General features: G+C 30.2%; 1 protein-coding gene and 1 pseudogene across 1 annotated transcript; both read left to right on the top strand.

The window, feature by feature from the left end:
• Positions 1–1364: 1364 nt before the first annotated feature.
• Positions 1365–1899, top strand: LOC126553868 (uncharacterized; annotated as a pseudogene).
• Positions 1900–20737: 18838 nt separating this feature from the next.
• LOC126553866 (uncharacterized) lies at positions 20738–21748 on the top strand. Its single transcript, XM_050208979.1, has 3 exons — positions 20738–21199; positions 21259–21369; positions 21426–21748. Exons 1-3 carry the CDS (start codon positions 21130–21132, stop codon positions 21746–21748), a joined length of 504 nt encoding a protein of 167 aa, XP_050064936.1. The 5' UTR covers positions 20738–21129.
• The last annotated feature ends 69 nt before the right edge of the window (positions 21749–21817 follow it).

Below are 21817 nucleotides of genomic sequence, written 5' to 3' on the forward strand. Positions count from 1 at the left end.
CACCGAGCCAGATTATACATGAATTTTATCCGACTGTTGCTGTGGGCTATAAAATTGTTGAAGTGCCTAGACATTTAGTTTTTTATGGTCTTAATACTACTTCTATAAGTAAAGTTGAAATCATACTAAAACATCATAAAGATCGATTGATAAATTTACGTGGTGAACCAATTATGATTCGATTACAAATAACACACGGATAAGATGGCGCTCAAGTTTAATATAAATACTACTGCAATAAAAAAACCCGTCATTAAAGTGACTGCAGTTAAGGGAACTTTTCTACTTTACCGGACACCCTTTTTTTTTTGCGAATTTTTTTGGGGGACTTTGTCATATTTTTGACGAAAAAAATTATGGGGAAATCAGAATTTGGCGCTCGGACTTAGTTTCCAAGTTATAGGCCCGCGAAGTTAAACCATTTTTCACAATTCTCTTAAATAGCTGGTTTAGTCACAATTCATCATAGCGGATTGAGGTGCAATGGTCACTAATCCCAATTCAAAGCAGCCCGTCAAGACCGACACGGCCAACCATATTCTTTGCACTTTTTTTAAAATTTTTTCGAGTTTTTCCGGAGATTGCTTTGCAAAGCCACCTCTCAAGTACGCAACACGGTACATAAAATGCATTTTTGTTGCACCGAGTCACCGGACAGGGTCACTTGCGCATTGCGCTCGCACGGGTAATATAATGCGAAAACAGAATTTATCTAATTAAGTAGTTTACAAGGGCACACTCAATTTGTAATCTAGAAACCAACAAATAAAGAAAATAAATAAATATTTTAGGACACATCTAATAGGGTTTCCTTTAAATTATTGAACATTTTTGATAAGATAAAATGATAAGTTTAAGATTTCTATACCACTATAATACTCACTGTGTTTTTCTGTGCGTACGCGAAAACATCTACGGCACTACTTTCCTATACGATATTACGATGGAGAATCATATTAATTTATTCGATTTATTTATGATGTCAAACCTAAACGACGGTTTAGGTTTGATTAATAAATTACAAAAGTTAGGGGCATTGCCCACGGAAGAAAAGTGTATCCGTGGACATCAAATGAAGTTGGTGAAAGACCAATCTTCACTCGACAAGTATAAATGGATTTTGTCGTAAAAAAATTAATTCTAAAAAGGGGAAAAAACTCTGCAATTATAGGTAAGTACTACTAAAATTTAATAAACACAAGACTTTTTTTTATAAGTCACATCTATCGCTGTTAGACATTTGTGGCTTTGTCAACTTATGGAAGTCAAACTGTACATTCCCGGTCATAAAAACCCAATTGCGGCTATCTCATCAGGTCATTACTGATTGGTCATCATTTTTCCGAGAAGTCACATATGACGCAATGGTGATCAAAAAAGTGAAATTGGGAGGATATGGCCACACGGTTGAGATCGACGAATCGAAATTTGGGCGTCGAAAACACCATAGAGGCCACAGGGTTGGGGGACAGTGGGTATTCGGGGGCTATGAAATTGAAACTGGCAATGTTTTCATGGTCCCGGTTGAAAAGCGTGACGCCACAACCCTACTAAACGTCATAAAAGAGTGGATTAAGCCCGGAACAACCATAATCTCCGATTGCTGAAAGGTATGCTTGAATATTGCATATAGTATTATTAATATAAATTGAATAAATAATTTTATTTTAGGCTTACAACACTTTAAACAATGAAGGCTATGTCCACATGACGGTCAACCATAGCCTTCATTTCAAGGACCCGGAAACTGGAGTGCACTCAAATTCCATTGAGACTTCCTGGAGACACGCCAAGGAATCAATGTCCAATTATTGCCCGAAAAAAAAATTTTTCCCGGGATACTTGGCCAAACACATGTTTACCAAACACTGTCGGATCTGCCGATACACTGTACCATAATAATAATGAAAATGTTATTTTTAATGACGGCAACGAGTGAAGTCCAAAAATGTTTATTCTTATATATAATATATAATCATTTATTTTGTAGTTTTCTGTTTATACTATAATTCTTAAATACCCATTTTGGATAAAAAAATTTCGTATTGTACCGTTGCGCAGTGGTAGCTTATAAGTAAAATTTATCAAGGGCTAAATGATTTTTAAAAAAATGTGAAAATGTAAAATGCATAAAATTTGACTGCGCGTTAGGTTAACCTAACATAATATCTACTAACTTTGTAGTGCCATAACTTCGTAACTATGTCCGAGCGCCAAATTCTGACTTTACCATTGTTTTCATAGATTTCAATTATAAAAATCGCAAAATCGCAAAAAAAAAAAGGTGTCCGGTAAAGTAGAAATATACCCAGTTAAGAAGTCAACACCAATATCTAAATCGAAAAACAACGAGTTCAACCTCACGAAAAATAACTTAGATTTTCTTCGTTCACTACAATAATGGATGACACATATTTAGATGTAACGGCCGATTATGTCGACGATTGTAAAATAACGCAAATGCAATATCATTCTTTCACACCGTATTCAAACACGTCTTTTTCATACAATGATGAAATTAGAATAAATATTAAAAATATGGAATCTTACACTCTACCATGTGAAAGTTATATTTACATTGAAAGAAAGCTAAGAAAACCTTTAGATGCTGTAGGAGACGTAAGTTTTTCGAATAATGGTTTGGCATTTTTATTCTCCGAAATTCGATATGAAATAAACGGAATAGAAATACAAAAATTGAAATCACACGGAGTGTCGTCTTGCTTGAAAGCATACTGTTCATATACACCAAGTGACTTGAATACGTTAGACAATTATGCTTGGGACTCGGGGATGGACGGCGAAGATAATAAAAATTTTATGAGCAATGATGTATTTACCGGTTGTATACTGTAATAATCCTTATTATTAGTATATAAGTAATATGTATAAGTATGTATGTACTGACATTCGTTGACTCTGTTTAAAGTCCATATTATAGGAAAGCGTGTGCGCAGGTCAAAGGTGATGACTAGAAATAGAGTACACCTTGAGATCGTACGGACGTCATCATAATAAGGTGACTCCGAATAGCATAAATAGGAAAGTGTTAGACAAACTCGAGGAGTCATACTCGAGAGTATGTACTTCTAAATCCAGAACAGACGTTTGTTATGTTTTAATAAATAAATACTTTGAATAATACAAACAATTGTGTATTTTTATTATACATCTAATTCAATTTCGAGTGCTGAAGCGGACACGTTACAACATTTTGGTGGCAGCGGTGTGTCGAATGTTTTAAGCTACAAATTGAATTAGAAAAAAAAAAAAAAACAACGTCTTTCTAAATCCTAATTCATCTTCAATCAACAATTCAACTGCATTCAAAAAATCAAGTCAACTGCAATCAACAGTCGAGTCAACTTCAATCAACAATAGAATTCAACTGCAATCAACATCTACACCAATTCAATCATCAATCGATTCATAGAATTTAACATGCAATTTTTATGGTAGTATAATATTTTATTTATGTCAGAAATAGATACAGAATTAGAGTGGTTTTTCAATTTAGCTAGTAGGGTCGAAGCAGGTGAACAAAGAAATAATTACCTAGCACACTTAGGAGTTTTAACGGAACAAATAGAACTTATTAAAATGAGCAAGTTAAGTTTTGATAGCGCGATTAGGATGCTGCCAGAATTTGCAGGATTACCATCCCAAGATTTAAATCTTTTCGAAAAAAAATGCGAGTTCGTTTTTAAACATATTGAGGATGCAATTGTTAATGACTTGTTAGAAGCGTTACTATGCAATTTATCCGGCAAAGCGTTATGTATTACGCAACATAAAGATTTGATAACAGTCCTTAGTGCGAATTTTGGGAACAATTTTTCGGAGACATATTTATCAAAACAACTTAATTCAATTACGCAGGCTAAATTCGAAAAAGTCCAAGACTATGCAGGTAGGGTAGAATTAGCTCTGTATAGATTAATTAACGAAATGACAAAGGATAAATCTACTACGGAAAGTAAAACTATTTCTAAGGTATTAACAACGCAAGCGCAAAATATTCTTGTAGACGAACTATATTTTCAAATTAGAACAGTATTGAGGGCAATGAAATTAGGTAGTCTTGAAGAAATGATTAAGGCAGCATTAGAAGAAGAACAGGCGTTAGAAAATTTAAAACCAAAATTTGACAAACCTAACACTTCTACTTTTTCAAAACCTAAGTGTTTTAATTGGGAAGGTTACGGTCATCTAAGTAGGGAATGTAAAAAATCTAAGAGTAATACGAACTACAGCGCGAAAAACGAGTCAATAGTAAAAAAAGAATACGGTAGTAGTAGTACTTCATATTCAACAATTTTATGTAATTATTGTAAAAAACCGGGTCACATAGTTAAGGATTGCCGTAAACTTAAGTACAATAACGAACAAAAATCGAAAAATAGTGAAGGTTCATCGTCCTCAGCGACAATAAAAACGATAGGCGATATTAAAAATAGGTCAATACTTATGTTAAAACACGGAGCAAATAAAGAAGTAATTTCGTTAAATAATAATCAGATTAAAATTGAATCAAGTGCTTTAATGGGAAAAGAAAAGATGTTTTTAATTGATACAGACTCAGATTTGAACATCATTAAATTATCGGCAATAAAAAATAATGTACCGGTTGAAGCTACATTAACTATATTAATAGGTATTAATGAGAATTCGATAAAAACTTTAGGCATTATTAAAATCAATTTGATTATTGATAAAAATAATTATTTCGATACAGTTTTTCACGTAGTCGATGATAAGTTTCCAGGTTCGATGACCGGAATTCTTGGTATACCGTTTTTTAGCGATAATGATGTAACACTTAATTTAAGGAAAGGCGAAATGATAATTGATAGGCAGCAAAATAAATAAAATATGATAAGCTTACCACCGAGGTCGAGTAATGTGTTAACTATTTCGGTTTCAAATGAAAACATTAATAATGGCGATTCGGTCGTAATTAATAAGCAAAATTTATCCAAATCAATATGGTTAGGAAATACTATATCTTTATGTGAAAATAATGCAATCATGGCAAATGTTATTAATATTTCAGAAAACTGTGTTAGTTTACAGGAGTTTAAAATGAACGAAATTAATTGGGATTTATATACAGATACGGAGGTTGTTGAGCCCGCTTTAATAGGTGAAAATTGTAATGATAAAGCAATCCTGTACTTTGAAACTGATAGTAATAGTAGGTCAGAATTAATTAAATTTTCGGACAGAGTTAAAATAATTGCGGAACAGTTAGTAACTGATCATTTTAACGAAGAAGAACTTAAGGCTTTATCGGATTTATGTTATGAATTTTCGGACGTGTTTTTTGTAGAAGGAGATAAGAATATTGGTACGAATCTCGTGACACACAAAATTAAGACACCACTTAATCACCCACCTATTAATACACGTCAATATAGATTGGCTGAACAACAAAAAAAAGAGATAAATAGACAAGTCGCAATTTTAGAACAACAACAAGTAATAGTAAAAAGCAATTCACCGTGGAATCATCCGTTGATTTTAGTTCCAAAAAAAGTAGAGATAGACGGTGAAAAGAAATATCGATTATGCGTGGATTTCAGAAAACTAAATTTAATTACGGAAGGAAACTCTTGGCCACTTCCTTTAATTACTGATATTCTAGATAAGTTAGGTCATGCGAAGTACTTTTCCACGTTAGATTTTGCCAATGGCTATCATCAAATTGCGATACATCCCGGGGACACACATAAAACATCATTTTCGACCTCTACGGGTCATTGGGAATGGCTGAAAATGCCTTTCGGTTTAAAAACAGCGCCAGCGGTTTTTTCGGAATTAATGCATTCATTACTGACAGGCTGTGAAGACCTAAATATGTACGCGTATTTGGATGATATTGTAATAAGTGCTGAGTCACTTAGTTCTATGATTAAGAAATTACAGTTTATTTTTGTGAAGCTTAGGGAAAACAATTTGAAGTTACAACCTCGTAAATGTCACTTTTTAAGGAAGGAAGTAGTATTTTTAAGACACAAATTATCAGCCGAGGGGGTACAACCCGACGAAGGGAAAGTAGAATGCGTAAAAAAAGTACCAATACCGAAAAATACGACCAACATTAAGACATTTTTGGGATTAACAGGTTACTATAGGCGGTTTATTGAAGAATATGCGAAAATCGCGAAGCCTTTAACTTCGTTACTTAAGAAAAATACAAAATTTGCATGGGGAGTTGCACAACAATACGCATTCGAAAAATTGAAAGATATTTTGACTAGAGAACCAATATTACAGTACCCGGATTTCGACAAGGAGTTTTTATTAGCTTCCGATGCTTCGAATTACGCTGTAGGTTGTGTACTGTCTCAAGGGGAAATGGGTAATGATAAACCAATTGCTTATGCGTCGAGAGTTCTGAATACAAGTGAAGTAAACTATTCTACAATCGAAAAAGAATGTTTTGGTATCGTTTTTGGTATTAAATATTTTAGGCCTTACTTATGGGGAAAACGATTTAAAATCATTACGGATCACAGGCCACTAGTTTGGCTATTTAACGTATCAGACATGAACTCAAGGTTAGCACGGTGGCGTATATTATTACAGAAATTCGACTACGAGATAGTGTATGAACCGGGCACGGAACACAGTAATGCAGATGCATTATCGCGTATATCGTCGTCGTCATGCAAAAACTGACCAAGTGTATTTTAATAGTTTTAAGTTATATCAATTTATCTTTTATTTATGCTATGAAAAAATCAATTTTTATCGGTTTTTTTCAAAATTGATATCATTTAAACTGTAGTAATGTGTATAATTAATATATTGAATCATTTTTTTTTCAATTTCTTTTGTTTTAAGCTGAAATTAAAAAAATTCAACATTTAATATGAGTAAAAAATGACTACTCGTAAGTGGCATTTCAAGCACTTGGTCATTTTTTCCCATATTATACTTTTTTCCATTTATACTTTAATTTGAATAATAATGTAATATAAAATGTACAATGTACATCAGCATGTTATTATTATTTAAAATAATAGTATAAACATACAGTATTGGGACTTGGAAGGTAACATGACGTGTTATTACCTATACTATTATTAGGTATTATTATTTAAATAACATTAATAATTATTTTAATCCTTTTTAAACTGTATATTACTAAAACCAAATCTTAGTTTCAACAGTAAATATTATTCATTTTAAATATAACAAAAAATAAAAATAAAAAAATAACTTTGTTTTACAATAAAATAACAAAAAAAAAGAAAAAAATAACTGTCAACCTTGTTTACAAAAAAAAAAAAAAAAAATAGTTATTCATAATAACTAAAATATGATATGCTATTCAGAATTTGATTCAGAATCTGAAATTTGTATTGTATCCTTCTTCTTTGAACTGGAAGGAATATTTTGATACCAATTATGGAAGTCTTTTGGTATTGCTTCAGACTTACACAACTTCATGAGATCTTTTTTTTTATTTTCTGATATATTTAATTGTTTGTCATACAACATTTTTAAATTTTCAGGAAGTTTAGAAGGCCTACCTTTTCCACCCACGTGTATACTTCTATATTCATTGTCTGAGTAATTGTATTTGAACTGTATAATTCCTCTTTTATTTTTTTCATATTTCATAACTTTAATTTTTAACCAAGAAACTTGAGCACCATAGTTATCAATAGTTCGATTCTTTATTAAAATATTTGCTAGACTTTTTAGATCATAAATATCTGAGTATAATAATTCATGAACCGAGTACCCAGTACATTTTTTATTATTTCTTTGAGAACGAGCTAGGCGACAGATATTCAACCAATCGTGCATGGTATAGACTGGTACATTTTTTTTAGCTGACTCAATAGCGCTGTGCATGCTATCTACCTCCATATATGAGTGACCACTCTCCATAAAATTGTGATGAAGTACTTCAATTTTTGTATGAATTACAACAAATAAAAATAATGCAGCAACATATTGATTTCTATTTTGCCCACTACATGTATCAGAATACAGGGAAATCTCTTTAATACTTTCAGGGAGTTGATATATCCACTTTAACAATGCTGATCCAATCTCCGAGCTTCCTTTTTGACCATTAACTTCACTCCATAAAAAGCAAAATGCATTATTTGGTACAGCAGCCTCGTATAATGTTAAATTATATACACAAAGTTTCCTACTGTAGTACATGGCTGATACTTCAGAACTTGGAATTTGGAGGACACTTTGAAGATCGAATGTGGCACTACAAAAAGATTGGTCACTTGTTGCTCGTTCTTTATCTAATTTTTTTGCAGCAAAAGATTCATCACGTCTCCGGATGTGATTTTCATAATTTAAAACCATGTCTTTAGATTGAGGTTTTGCAGATTTGTTATACTTCTCACAAGTTAAACATTGATCTTTCTTTGGTTTGAAGAATGATAAATTATGATTTTCACAAAATATTTTTTTATACAATGATAAACTTACTTGTTTTTGACTTGTTTCATTACATTCTTTCACATACAGCTCATACATCTTTGATATAGATAAATTTGGATCTAAATATTGACGTTTAGATGTAGATCTACAGAAGTGGGATTCAACTGTAGGAAATTTTTCTATGTGTGAATTAATATTAGCTATAATTTCATCAGAAGTTTTATTCGCCGATGGTGCTTTGCCTCTTTTATCATGGTCCATGAATAATCCAGTATTTGTACCTAATCCTTCAAATGCTTTATTTACAGGCCCATGGCTAATAGATAATGTTTTCAAAAAAAATTGTTTACAAACTTGAATATTATGTTCTGTATTATTATTAAAACTATATACTTTTGAGTTTTCCTTAGCTTTTCTAATATTTGTTATTGGGACATGGCGTTTGACAGATTTTATATTTACATTAGCTAAAATAAAATCTTTTTGGCGGTTATAATCTAAAGCCCAAAATTTATTACAAATTTCATTTCTATAACTTTCATCAAAATTAATAGAGCATTTAAATTTACAATGGGAACAATCAATAGCCTTAGGTTTTTTAAGTTTTTTTTTTTCTTTAGAAATAACATTTTTTTTCCATTTACTTGCATCACCCCTTAATCTTCTAACCAATTTTTTACTTTGACTATTCACAGTTTCATCTGATGCTTCAAGTAATGTGTCTTTACTTTGATTGCAACTTTGATCAATAATATAATTTATCACTGATTTAATTATCTGTTCTCCTGTTTTCTTATTTTCTATATTTTCTGTAACATTTACCACACCAAAAATATTTTCATCATTGCAGGTCCCTATCAAACCATCACTATCAGATTCAATTGCATCATTTTTATTGTTATAGGGCTGCCATTCATCACCACTATCATTACATTCATCACTACTATCTATAAAATGAGTATTAATTATTTGAAAATAATTTAACAAATATTATTAAAATTTACATACCTGATAATATCTTGTTAATATGTACATTTTGATCAGTAGAATACTGTTTATTTAATTGGAATCTTGTATTATAATTTGAACCTGATAACATGATAGGATAAAAACAAAAATAAATATTATTTAGCTGAAAATAAATAAATAAATAATGTAATAAAAAATTTTCAACATTTTATTTTTAAATATAAATAATATAATAGGTAGTTAGTATTTTTATCTTACTTGTATTACAGTTAATTAATGTATATGTTTCTTTATAATTGTTTTCTGTGAGATTATTATTAGGTAGATCTATTTGAGATGGTTCAGTTACTGATTGTGTATTAATATTAGTTGATTCTAGTATGTTCAGGTCTCGGTCATTGTATGGGGTAATATTGTTACTAAAATTTTGATAATCAAAGTTAATTGATTTTGGTACTGTAATTACATCATTCAGAACTATAAAAGTGAAAAAAATGTTATAATATTATAAGTATAAAAATAGTGATTATAGAAATACTTAATTAATCATAAAGTTATGAATTTGTTACCTGCTTATTTTAACAGCATATTACTTACATTTTTTCATAATAAAGTTCTGTGAACTTGAGACTTGGGTATTATTTTCTAATTGAACTATCCTTGATTCATTGATTGCATTCAGAGATTGAATTGATTGAAGATTAGCATTATTCGATTCTATATTTTATTAAAAAGGACAATTAATAATAACAATATTATGATTTTATTATAATATTAATGCTATGAAAAAATGGCAATACTTCATAGTAGAAAATTAAAATATTACTTACTGTTATTACTGCTGCACAATGCAACAAGCTTTTTACTTCGATTATTCATATTAAATAGCTGTATATGTAAACTAAATTTTAATTTTGATGAATAAAATATAAAAACAACTAACAACTATAACAAGTAAATAATTAAAGAAGTTGGAAAACACGTGCAAATGTACAATCATATTTTAATTATAATATTATGATAATAATTTAATACATGATTAATTGTAAATTATATCAATAATATTTTGGGTGATAATAATATCTATGTCGCGTGAATAATTACCATAGATTTGTTATTTATAAATAGATATTTATAATTTCCTATTTTGATACTTCAATCATTATCAATATTTTTTACTTTTATGATTATTATTTATTAATAATATAATGACCAAGTACCAACTGTACAAATCAAACGTTTTTGGTACACATGTAATAAATGACTAAATAGCTTGGTCACTTTTTGCTTAAACAATATTTTTATATAATATACTTGATATTAACATGCGAAAAGTGCCTAAATAACTTGATCATTTTTTGCTAGAAAAATAGTTACGAAATCTGCAGTTAGTCAAAACTGCTTTTATATATCTCATAAAATATTAATCATATCACTTGGTCAATTTTTCCATACAATAATATGGTTCAAATAACACATTTTATAATGTTATTTCACTTGGTCACTTTATGCATGTAGTCAGTTTTTGCATGACGACGACGATATGCGTAATAGAAAAATTGGATAAAATGTCGTTCGAAGAATTTATGAATAACAACAATGTGTATATAAATAATAATATCAAAGAAATTAATGAAATATATAATGATATTCCGAACGATTATGATATACTTTTTACTATAACGGCAGATGTTCAATTAAAATTTAATGTATTACTCGAGTATATTAATCAATTAGGGCACATAGGTAACCAGGTATTCAGAAACACAAAGGTGAAGGAGGTCGTAGTAGTACGTGATAGTGGTAGGAAATATTTATATGCTTTTACGGAAGAATCGTTTAATCAAAGTCCAACGTATCAAATACTATACGAAACGTTTATCAATGTAAAAAACGTATGCGTAAAGGAAAAAATTACAGTTTTAGCAATTCCAAAAATAATGTCTGACCTTAATTATGATATAGTTCGGAGTATGTTACGATACATTTTCAAAGGTACTGATATTAAAGTAAAAATATATACAGATTACAAAATTTCCGATGAAGTAAAAAAAAATCATTAATTGAAGAACAACATATGCCGTGCATATGGACATCAGGGAGTTTCTAGAACAGTAAAACGGTTACGTCTGTAACGTGCCACGTACAATCAGTTGAATGATGTCGAATCGGAAAGGTGTTATGAAATAAACGAACTCTCGAAATTATTCTAAGTGTTTTTTATTTAAAAATTATTCCAAGTCCAATTAATTAATTTAATAAAACTTGTGAAAAATATTCTAAGTCCAGGAGACATAAAATATTAAACTGGGTGACGTGAAGGTGCTTGCTCTAACTCTGGTGGATCACGTCTGAATTGTGCCTAATCTGGGCCCCCTTATATATCGTCCAGGGACTCCCGCGGTACCTTCAGGTCCCTGTTGGTCATCTGCACCTGCATCCGCTTCTTCCCACGCTTTGCGTTATCTGAACGATGTTGTGCGTCAATTATGTATCTCTAATATTCTACCGGGTGGGTAATTACGCACCTAGTATATTCTACCTGGTGGGTAATTACGCATCCACCCATTTCACCAAATAGCAATCATATAGCCATTATTTCTAGCGGGTAGAAAGCATACGTGTGATGATACCTTTTGATTAGTTATCTTTTACCTTTCATTTTAGGTCTCAAATTTTTGGTCTATACTCGATCATTACTTGCTTAACTACTCACCCTTAGCATAATTATAGGGATGTTTGTTATGCCCCCTAGCGTTGTGGTTATTGTCGGCTACAGAATGTAATTTATATATTATATTTAATATAAGTATCAGAGCACGTTGCACGTCAATGGGTACAATGGAAAGGCATGAAAAAAGAAGTTAAGAACTATATTAACAATTGCAAACCGTGTCAAATTACTAAGGAAAAACGGAAAAGTCAACAACCTTTGGTAATTACCACTACTTCACCGAGAGCATTCGAAAGAGTAGCTTTAGATATAGTAGGACCTCTGACGAAATCAAGGAATGATTACATGTACATTTTAACTCTTCAAGATGATTTAACTAAATTTTCGGCGGCATATCCTTTAAAAACCACGGACGCAGCGACCATAGCTAAGACATTTGTAGAAAAATTCGTTTGTTATTTCGGAATTCCTACAAATATATTAAGTGATCAAGGTTCAAATTTTTTATCATCGTTATTTAAACAGATGTGCAAATTATTAAAAATTAATAAAATACAAACCACAGCGTATTCACCAATGACCAATGGTGCTCTTGAACGTAGCCATAAAACATTAAAGGAATATTTGAGGAACTTTAGTGACGAAAAACAAGAAAATTGGTGTGAAATGTTAAGTTATGCGATGTATATTGTATATGTATAACACCACACCACATACCGCACATAAGTTCACACCGTATGAATTAGTATTCGGTATACAACCGGTCATTCCATCTAGTTTTTTGAAACCACCATCACAGGGGTATAATTACAATGATTACGTAAGTGATTAAAGAACTCGTATGCAGGAAGCAAGGCAAATGGCAAAGAAACATTTAATAGAAGCAAAATTAAAATCGAAATCTATTTATGACAAACATATTAACCCGATAGAGTTAGAAATAGGAGATAAAGTACTTATGAAAAATATGAAAAAGAAAAACAAGTTAGAACCTAATTGGATAGGCCCATACGAAATCGTGGAGGTCCATGAACCCGTAAATGTATCAATTAGGAAGAATAACAAAATAGTTAGAGTTCTTATGAATCATTTACAACTATTTAAAGAAATAGTAAATAATAATTAGGGAAATATATACAAACATAGAATGTATAAAATAGTAGTATATAAAGTATATTAGTATATTTGTATTATATATAAAAAAAAAATTTGATGAATTGTTAGATAACGAAATTATAGACACTAATCTAGTTAAAATTGTTCTAGGTTTATTTTATGTCTGTCCATTTTACACACAATAACACACGGAACACAACATGCACTATACAACATTACACATGTGAGCAATCACTCAGGACTTTATTTTGAAAATAAAGGATCCGTCAGGATCATAAACACACAATGGACACTTTTGACATATGTTAATTTAACAATTTATAACGAACGCGAGAAAATTTTTGATACATATTTAGATAGTACAAAACAATATTGCTTGGAAAACGAATTAATACCATAGTAGGTGTAAAATGAGAGTTCTAGATCTCCTCCCCCTTAAATTTTACATGTAAAAGGATAGGTATGGCCTGTATAGGCAACAACTACACAGCTCCTCCCAAACTTGTATTAATTACTCAATATAGGCAACCCGCAACACGCATAAACCCAACACCATCACCAGATCCTACACGTAACCGGTATATATTTTATACCTTCTCCTTCAAACCCCTTACCTTTTGAAGAAAAATAATGTATATAATATTCTGATTGTGACTAAATATGACACCTGACCATCAAATATTTTTCCCCTTCCCAATCAATTATATTTCTTCCCCTTTTATTTACACACACACACACACACACATAACATATTTACCATCACATACATACTAAAAGCAGTACACACACAGATTACATAAGTAATCTTACATCACACATACACAACAATCAAACATATTATATATAGTTAACATATCGATACCTATTTTATTCATTTACGAATAAGTACCTAGCTAAATCATACGTTATGCATAGGAATGTTTCACACACACACACACACACACACACACACACACACACACACACACACAACACACACACACACACACACCACACACACACACACACACACACACCACACACACACACACACACACACATAACAGCTTCACATACATTAAACCTTTTCAGACATACATTGTCCATAACAAACCCATAATGAGGGATGTGGTATCCCTGTCACCAAGTCCGTTCCAAATACAAACATGTACAGACCTGCAGAGTCATATTCGAGTATTGTCGGTGAATAAAAAAGTAGTGCATGAAGCAAAATGAAATCAGTCCATGTACTACCCTTCAAGTGTCAAATCGTGTTAATTCAGAGTTCCTAAGTTCCTAACTATTTCATACTGTTATTTAAAGTACAATTTTTTTATAATTCATTACCCATATATTCGTTGAAGGGTACAGTCTTGTTTCGCGAGTTCGACTAGTGCTCTTCAGTTTTAACCCTTTGACGAGTAAATTATTTTTCATATTAGTACACCCAGAGAGTGAATTGTTTTTACCATAAAACCGCGCTTTTCATTATAGTATTGACGGAAATTTACGTCACAATTATTGTTAGGTACGTTAAAGAGTAAAGACGGATAAATACGTCTTATTCATTTTTACCATAAGAGTTAAGACGGAAATAGACGTCCTTAGAAAAAGTATAATTCAAAGAGGAATGGCGTAAATTTCTGTCTGGTATACCTATACTAATAAATATAATACAATGTTAAATAATTATTAAATATATTAATTACCTGTACAATTTAGAAATAAAATAATATTTAAATGTATATTCCCTAATATAATACCTATATAGGTAATAGGTATAGGTATATAATATAAGTTGCCTTTAGTATAATATAATACTATGCATAGTTACCTAGCTATATTGTTACCTAATTAATAATTTACTACAGAGAAAAATATATAATATAATTTCAATTGTCAATAAAATATATTTAAATTCAAAGATCGTCCTTTATTGAAATAAAATAAAATAATCAACTTGTATAATATAGAAAAAATCAAAATAAATAACTGTAGTTTTTTAAAATTAACATAACAATAAAAAATTTAAAAAAAATTAAAATGTATGATAAAATAAAACAATCAACTTGTATAAAATAGTAAAAATCAAAATGAATAACTTTAGTTTTTTAAAATTAACATAACAATAAAAAATTTAAAAAAAATTAAAATGTATGATAAAATAAAACAATCAACTTGTATAAAATAGTAAAAATCAAAATGAATTACTTTAGTTTTTTAAATGTAAAAAATTTTAAAATGTATGGCATAATGACATAAATAATTATTTCTTAGTTCATATTATTCTAAAATAATATATTTAACAAATAAAAAGCTAAAATTAATAAAAATAAATCACATTAGTATTCTAAGTACATATTTAGTCTTCTCTGTATTTTGGTAACTATTTATTTGGTTACTTAGTAGTGTAATTTGGTATGGTAGTCCTTGAAACAAGGTTCTAAACATAAAGGTTTGTCACATTCATTACATTCATAAGATGTATCTTTTCGTGATTGGGGATTTAATTATGTATTAGAATGGACATGACACCTTCTGGAAATTTTTTTTTTAACTTCTCCATTATTAATTCTTGAAGGGAAATGACGAGCGTTAAGTCTAAGCGGTAAATCGTCCTTTGGTTTTCGTCCTACACGACTAGGTGATATTATATCATTAGATAAAATATGAGCATGTAATATTTGCTCAATTAATTTTAATCTAAATTCTGGCAATTTCAAAGTTTTTTTTTCTATAATACTACATACTATTCCAGAATTTAGTACACATATATCCAGTAAATGAAAAAAAATTTTTTTATACCATTTTATGGATTTCCTCGAAGTCGTATTGAATGAAATCTGCATATCTGACTTATCAACCAAACCCATGTTTGCATTGTAATCAATTACACAGTCGGGTTTAAGTATATTGTTTTCATGTTTATCTATTTTATTTGTTTTTTTCATTAGGGGTTTATGGACTGTGGATAACATATGTTCATCCCTTTTGTCTTTCCACTTACAGCACATCATACTAGGATTTGTTGATATAGCAGAAACACATTCACCAACGTTTAATTTATTAGGAAAACTAGGCATCCCTTTTCTTGTATTTTTAACCGTACCACATGCTCCAGTATCTTTTTTCAATAAATACTCAAATAATGTTGGAGATGAGTACCAGTTATCCATATAAATTATGTGGCCTTTATTTACGTAGTCCTCCATTAAAGTCGATATAACTGAACCAGATAGCTTTAATGTTTCATTTATAGTTATATGACTATTATCACCAGTATAAATTAAAAAATCAAGAACGAAACCAGATTTGCAATCGCATAGAACGAATAACTTTATGCCAAAGCGATGCCGTTTAGAGGGAATGTATTGTTTAAATTGAAGTGGGCCTTTCCATTCAACGATACTTTCGTCAACACACACTTTTTGATGAGGCTGGTATGTGGAACTAAACTTTTTTCGTAGGGACTCGACAATTATTTTAATTTTAAATAATCTATCTCCAGGTATCTGGTTACGATTGTCATTGAAATGAAGGACTCTCAATAATAATAGGAACCTATCCTGAGTCATAATTTTCCCGAAAATTGGTGTGAATAATAAAACCGAAGTAGACCAATAATCTTTAATATTATTTTTTTTAACATGTGGCATTAATAACATAAGAGAAAAAAAAATATACATTTCGTTTAAATTCGTATCTTTCCATTTACCAAGCTTAGAATGTTTTGATAAAACTGTATTGTTTACTAGAAAATGGTAGAACTTATTCGTCTCATCAACAATATGTTGAACCAAGTCTTCATCAAATATGTGTTTGAAAATATATATTTCTAAATTTTCTGATGGTACATTATTAATTAGGTCGTTATTAACTCCAGAATGTGAGCTATCAAAATTCAAAATATTTGGGCAATAACTAGGTAACATATTTTCATTGAAATTCCAAAGTCCCGAAAATTGTGTACCGTCAGATAATCGAGTATTTTTATTTGAAATTTGTTTTTTTGTAGAAACGGGTATTTTACGTTTTTTAGTACTAACTGTCGGTTCTGGGCTCGATATCACAAAGTTTTGTTCAATATTTGGATGAACATAATTAATATCAAAACTACAGTTATTATTTACTACAGTACTTTCACTTGTATTAGTGTTTTGAGTTGATGTATGTGGATAAACAACAAAATTGTCATCAAAAACAACTTCCATATTTTCTATGTCAAATGAATTTAGATCTAAGTCATCCGAAATAGAAATTTCTGGAGAACTTGAATATAAATACGGATCTTCGGGATTAGAACAATCATTATAGCCGAGACCGAGTGTATTATCAACTACATCATTACTTTGTTTTTTATCCAATACATTTGTTGGTGTAAAACTTACGTCACTAACAGAATTTGAGGAAACAATAGTACTTGATCCGTTATTTTTGGTCAATTTAGATACTAGCTGTTTCCTAATTTCTTGTCCTAAGTTTTCACAGTTGGATTCATCAGAAAAACTATCAAAATCACTAAGTTCATCGGCTGATTCGTCATTAGTCATGATTTCGGCTATTTGTTCGCAAGTTAGTTCATTACCCATATATTCGTTGAAGGGTACAGTCTTGTTTCGCGTTGTGTATGCGATAAAGCCTTTACATTGATCAAAAATCTACATAGACATGCCAAGTCACACGAATCACCCACTAAAATCGTATGCAGTATTTGCTCAGAAATATTCACGCGAAGAGATAACCTCATCAGACATAAAAAAGAAAAACATCGTAAGTTTTTTTTTTCACAATAAAAATTTACAAATTTATTAGATAAAATATTCATAATCAAATTAATAATAAATAATACTATTTTCAGGTTCAAATATTATAATCCAACAACAACAACCAACCATAACCAAGCGAGAAATTCAAGATTTGTTTAAACCAGCTGAACAAATTTACGATTATGATGGTAAATATATTATTCATAACTTTATATATATAACATAGGTTCTTATTTTATTTTATAAAAAATAGAACAATTAATAAAATATACAAAGTCGTATAAAATCATGGAAAACATATAATAATTTAGATAAAATCCTGATAAATCCCATAATTATAGTTAATCCCGTTAAGATGATGTATATATATATATATATATATGTTGAAAATGTTCATAAAATTGTTCAATAATTTTGATAAATTTTCATGTAGTAATATATTAATTGATAATATTTCCATACGATTATTATCACAACGCTATTAAAACATACATAAATAATTTTAATTTATTATATTTTTAAGTATAAACAGATATTTTAATAAATATATTTGATCATATTATACATAATATATAATAATATATATATATATAATATATATATATATATATATGAATATCTTATTTTTTATGAAAAACATATATACATTTAATATATAATACCAATAAAAACATAAATAGACATACTATTTATCTAAAGATCTTAATAAACCATTACGAACACCAGCCTATATTACTGTTACTATTATTTCATGTTATACAAAAGAACGTTGTATATTATTACTATAACTGAGGTCTATATAATATTTGTTTTTGCTATATATATATATATACATGTAAGTAATAATAGATAATATACCTACTTCATTTTATTAATGTATATTTTTAAAAATCGTATTTTCCATATGATAAACACATCACCAATATTTTATTTTTAAATTCTTTATTTTTCTTCAGGTATTTTTACTAAAAACGTTTATATTTCTAACAACAATTTATCTTTTCTTTCTCATTAATACAATTTTAATTTTTTTTCAGTTCAATCTCGCAATGGTCATAAGCGCTCATATCATAAGGAAAATTCAAACGAAGCGGCAAATGCTAAAAAAGCACGTTTACTTCTTGTACAGTCTCCCGGCTTTATCGAAATTTCGTCTTCTGCAAATAGAAAAGTCGTATGGTATTACGTGAAAAATTTCGAAAATATTCAAAACTATATTGAATTTTTTAATTCGATTAAATCTGAATTAGTCGAGTTACTAAAATCACAAGCGTCTAAACATCCGATCAAGTTTAATTTAAAGCTGGAAGCTACATACAATATTCCGAATGTTGATAATTCAACAGAGAACCGTTCATTTAAGACCTCAGCCAGACCAATTTTTTCCAAAACTAGTGTACGGGAAATTGTTGAAGAAGGCATTATAAAATTAATGGCTGAGCAAGACGAATATTTTAGCAAGGGAAGTGGTTATACGCTACAGTGTATTGACGGATTATTATTAGGCGTATATAAATATACGCCTATGAGCGCTTCCTCTTATACTCCGTTACCGGACTTCATCGAAAAGAAAAAAGCTGTAATCAACCCGCAAAACTCAGACCAACAGTGTTTCAAGTGGCTATATTAGCAAAACACGTTTCGGGAAATAACAAAAATCAAGTGGCTGAAAATTATACAACGCACGAAGAAAAATATAATTTTTCTGATCTCACGTTCCCAACAAAATTACATCAGGTTAACATTTTTGAAAAAAATAATCCTAATGTAACTGTCAATGTTTACGGACTTGAAAAACATTTCCAACCACCGCAAAAATTTCCAAAATATGAAGTGTTTCCACTGAAGGTGGTAGATGAAGAAAAAACAGATCATTTCGACTTGTTACTAATAACCGATGATGAAAATTCTCATTTTACCTACATCTCTAATTTTTCCCGACTTGTGCGATCACAGAAAACCCGACATAATGGACGTGCTGTATTTTGTAAACGATGCTTTACATCGTTCGAACCTCTAAATATTAATAAATACGAATTAAATGAGCGCATACGATTTGAAGAACACAAGTTAATATGCGTAACACATAAACCAATTTTACCTCGAATGCCTGCTCCTGGATCGATGTTAGAATTCGACGCATGGAAAAAAACTCAACGACATCCGATAGTTATATATGCTGATTTTGAAGCACTACTAAGAAAATCCGATGAAAAATGTGGGAACAATACAAAAGCTATTCAAAAACACGAGGCCATGAGTTATGGTTTTATGGTTAAAGCAAATAACGAAGTTCCCGCAGAACTGCTTGAACAATTTAATATTCCAACTTCACCTATAATTTTTTGTGGCGATGAAGATAATCAGAATGTGGGTGAACATTTTGTGAAGAGTATCGTTGAAATAGCAGAAAACATTGAAAAATTACTACAAACCAACATACCAATAACCTTTACTGCAGAACAACAACAAGCACATAATTTATGTAAGACATGTAATTTATGTAAAAACGGTTTCTCTGTGGGAAACCATAAAGTTGCTGATCACTGTCACTTATCGGGTAAATTTCGACAAACATTGTGTAATACCTGCAACCTCAAGCTTCAAACACCAAATTTTGTACCATGTTTTTTTCACAATTTATCTAATTATGATGCACATTTTATTGTAACTGAACTCGGTCTCGATGTGAAAAAAATTCTGTTATACCAAACAGTGAAGAAAAATTCATCTCATTTTCAAAACACGTTTCCAATAACTTTTCAATACGGTTCATCGACACATTAAGATTTGGCTTCAAGTTTATCAACACTCTCGGAAAATTTATTAACACCAGGGTTCGAAAAGTTTAGAGAAACAGCTAAACATTTTAATGCCGCAGACTTGCCACTCGTTACTCGTAAAGGTGTTTACCCTTATGAGTATACGGATGGTTGGAACAAGCTGGAGCAAACCCATTTACCAGAGAAAGCAGATTTCTACAGTACACTAACAGAATCACATATACAAGAAGAAGATTATGAACATGCAAAAACTGTTTGGAGTCACTTTGGTTGCAAGACTTTGGGTGAATACAGTGATCTATATCTGAAAATTGATGTTTTATTGTTGGCTGACGTGTTTGAGAACTTCAGAGACCTATGTTTAACCACATACTGTTTGGACCCATCTTTTTACTATACAGCACCAGGATTCTCCTTTGATTGTATGTTAAAATATACCAGAGTCAAATTAGAGTTACTCACTGAGTATAATATGCTCCTGATGATTGAAAAGGGTAATAATAATAATTATATATAAAAATTTACATATATAATATATATAAATTTATTATAGGAATTCGAGGCGGTTTGACACAAGCAAGTATGAGGTATGCTAAAGCTAATAATGAAAAGACCCTAGATTATGATCCAACAAAGTCCAAATCATGGTTAATTTATCAAGATTGTAAGTATACATATACATATATTTTATTATTTTTTAATATTAATTTATTTTTTTAGGTAATAATCTGTACGGTTGGGCAATGTCACAACACATGCCCTATGGTGGTTTTAAGTGGGTTGAACCTAAACTAGAAGGGCTGAATGATTTGAACGATACATCACCCATCGGACGGATATATGAAGTTGACATTACTTATCCGAAAGAACTCCATGATAAACACAACGACTTACCTTTCCTTCCTCAAAACGGTATCCCAGCTGGTTCAAAAGTTAAAAAACTTATGGCAACACTTCAGTCGAAAAAAAACTATATTATTCATTACCGAAACCTTCAGCAAGCTATAGCCAATGGACTCATAGTTGAAAAAGTAAATGTATAAATGTTTTTATTTTACATTTATAATATAATTATTTTTTATTATAGGTTCATAGAGTTCAGTTTAATCAAT

Source organism: Aphis gossypii, unplaced genomic scaffold (assembly GCF_020184175.1).
Source record: "Aphis gossypii isolate Hap1 unplaced genomic scaffold, ASM2018417v2 Contig00349, whole genome shotgun sequence".
Taxonomy (NCBI): Eukaryota; Metazoa; Arthropoda; class Insecta; order Hemiptera; family Aphididae; genus Aphis; species Aphis gossypii.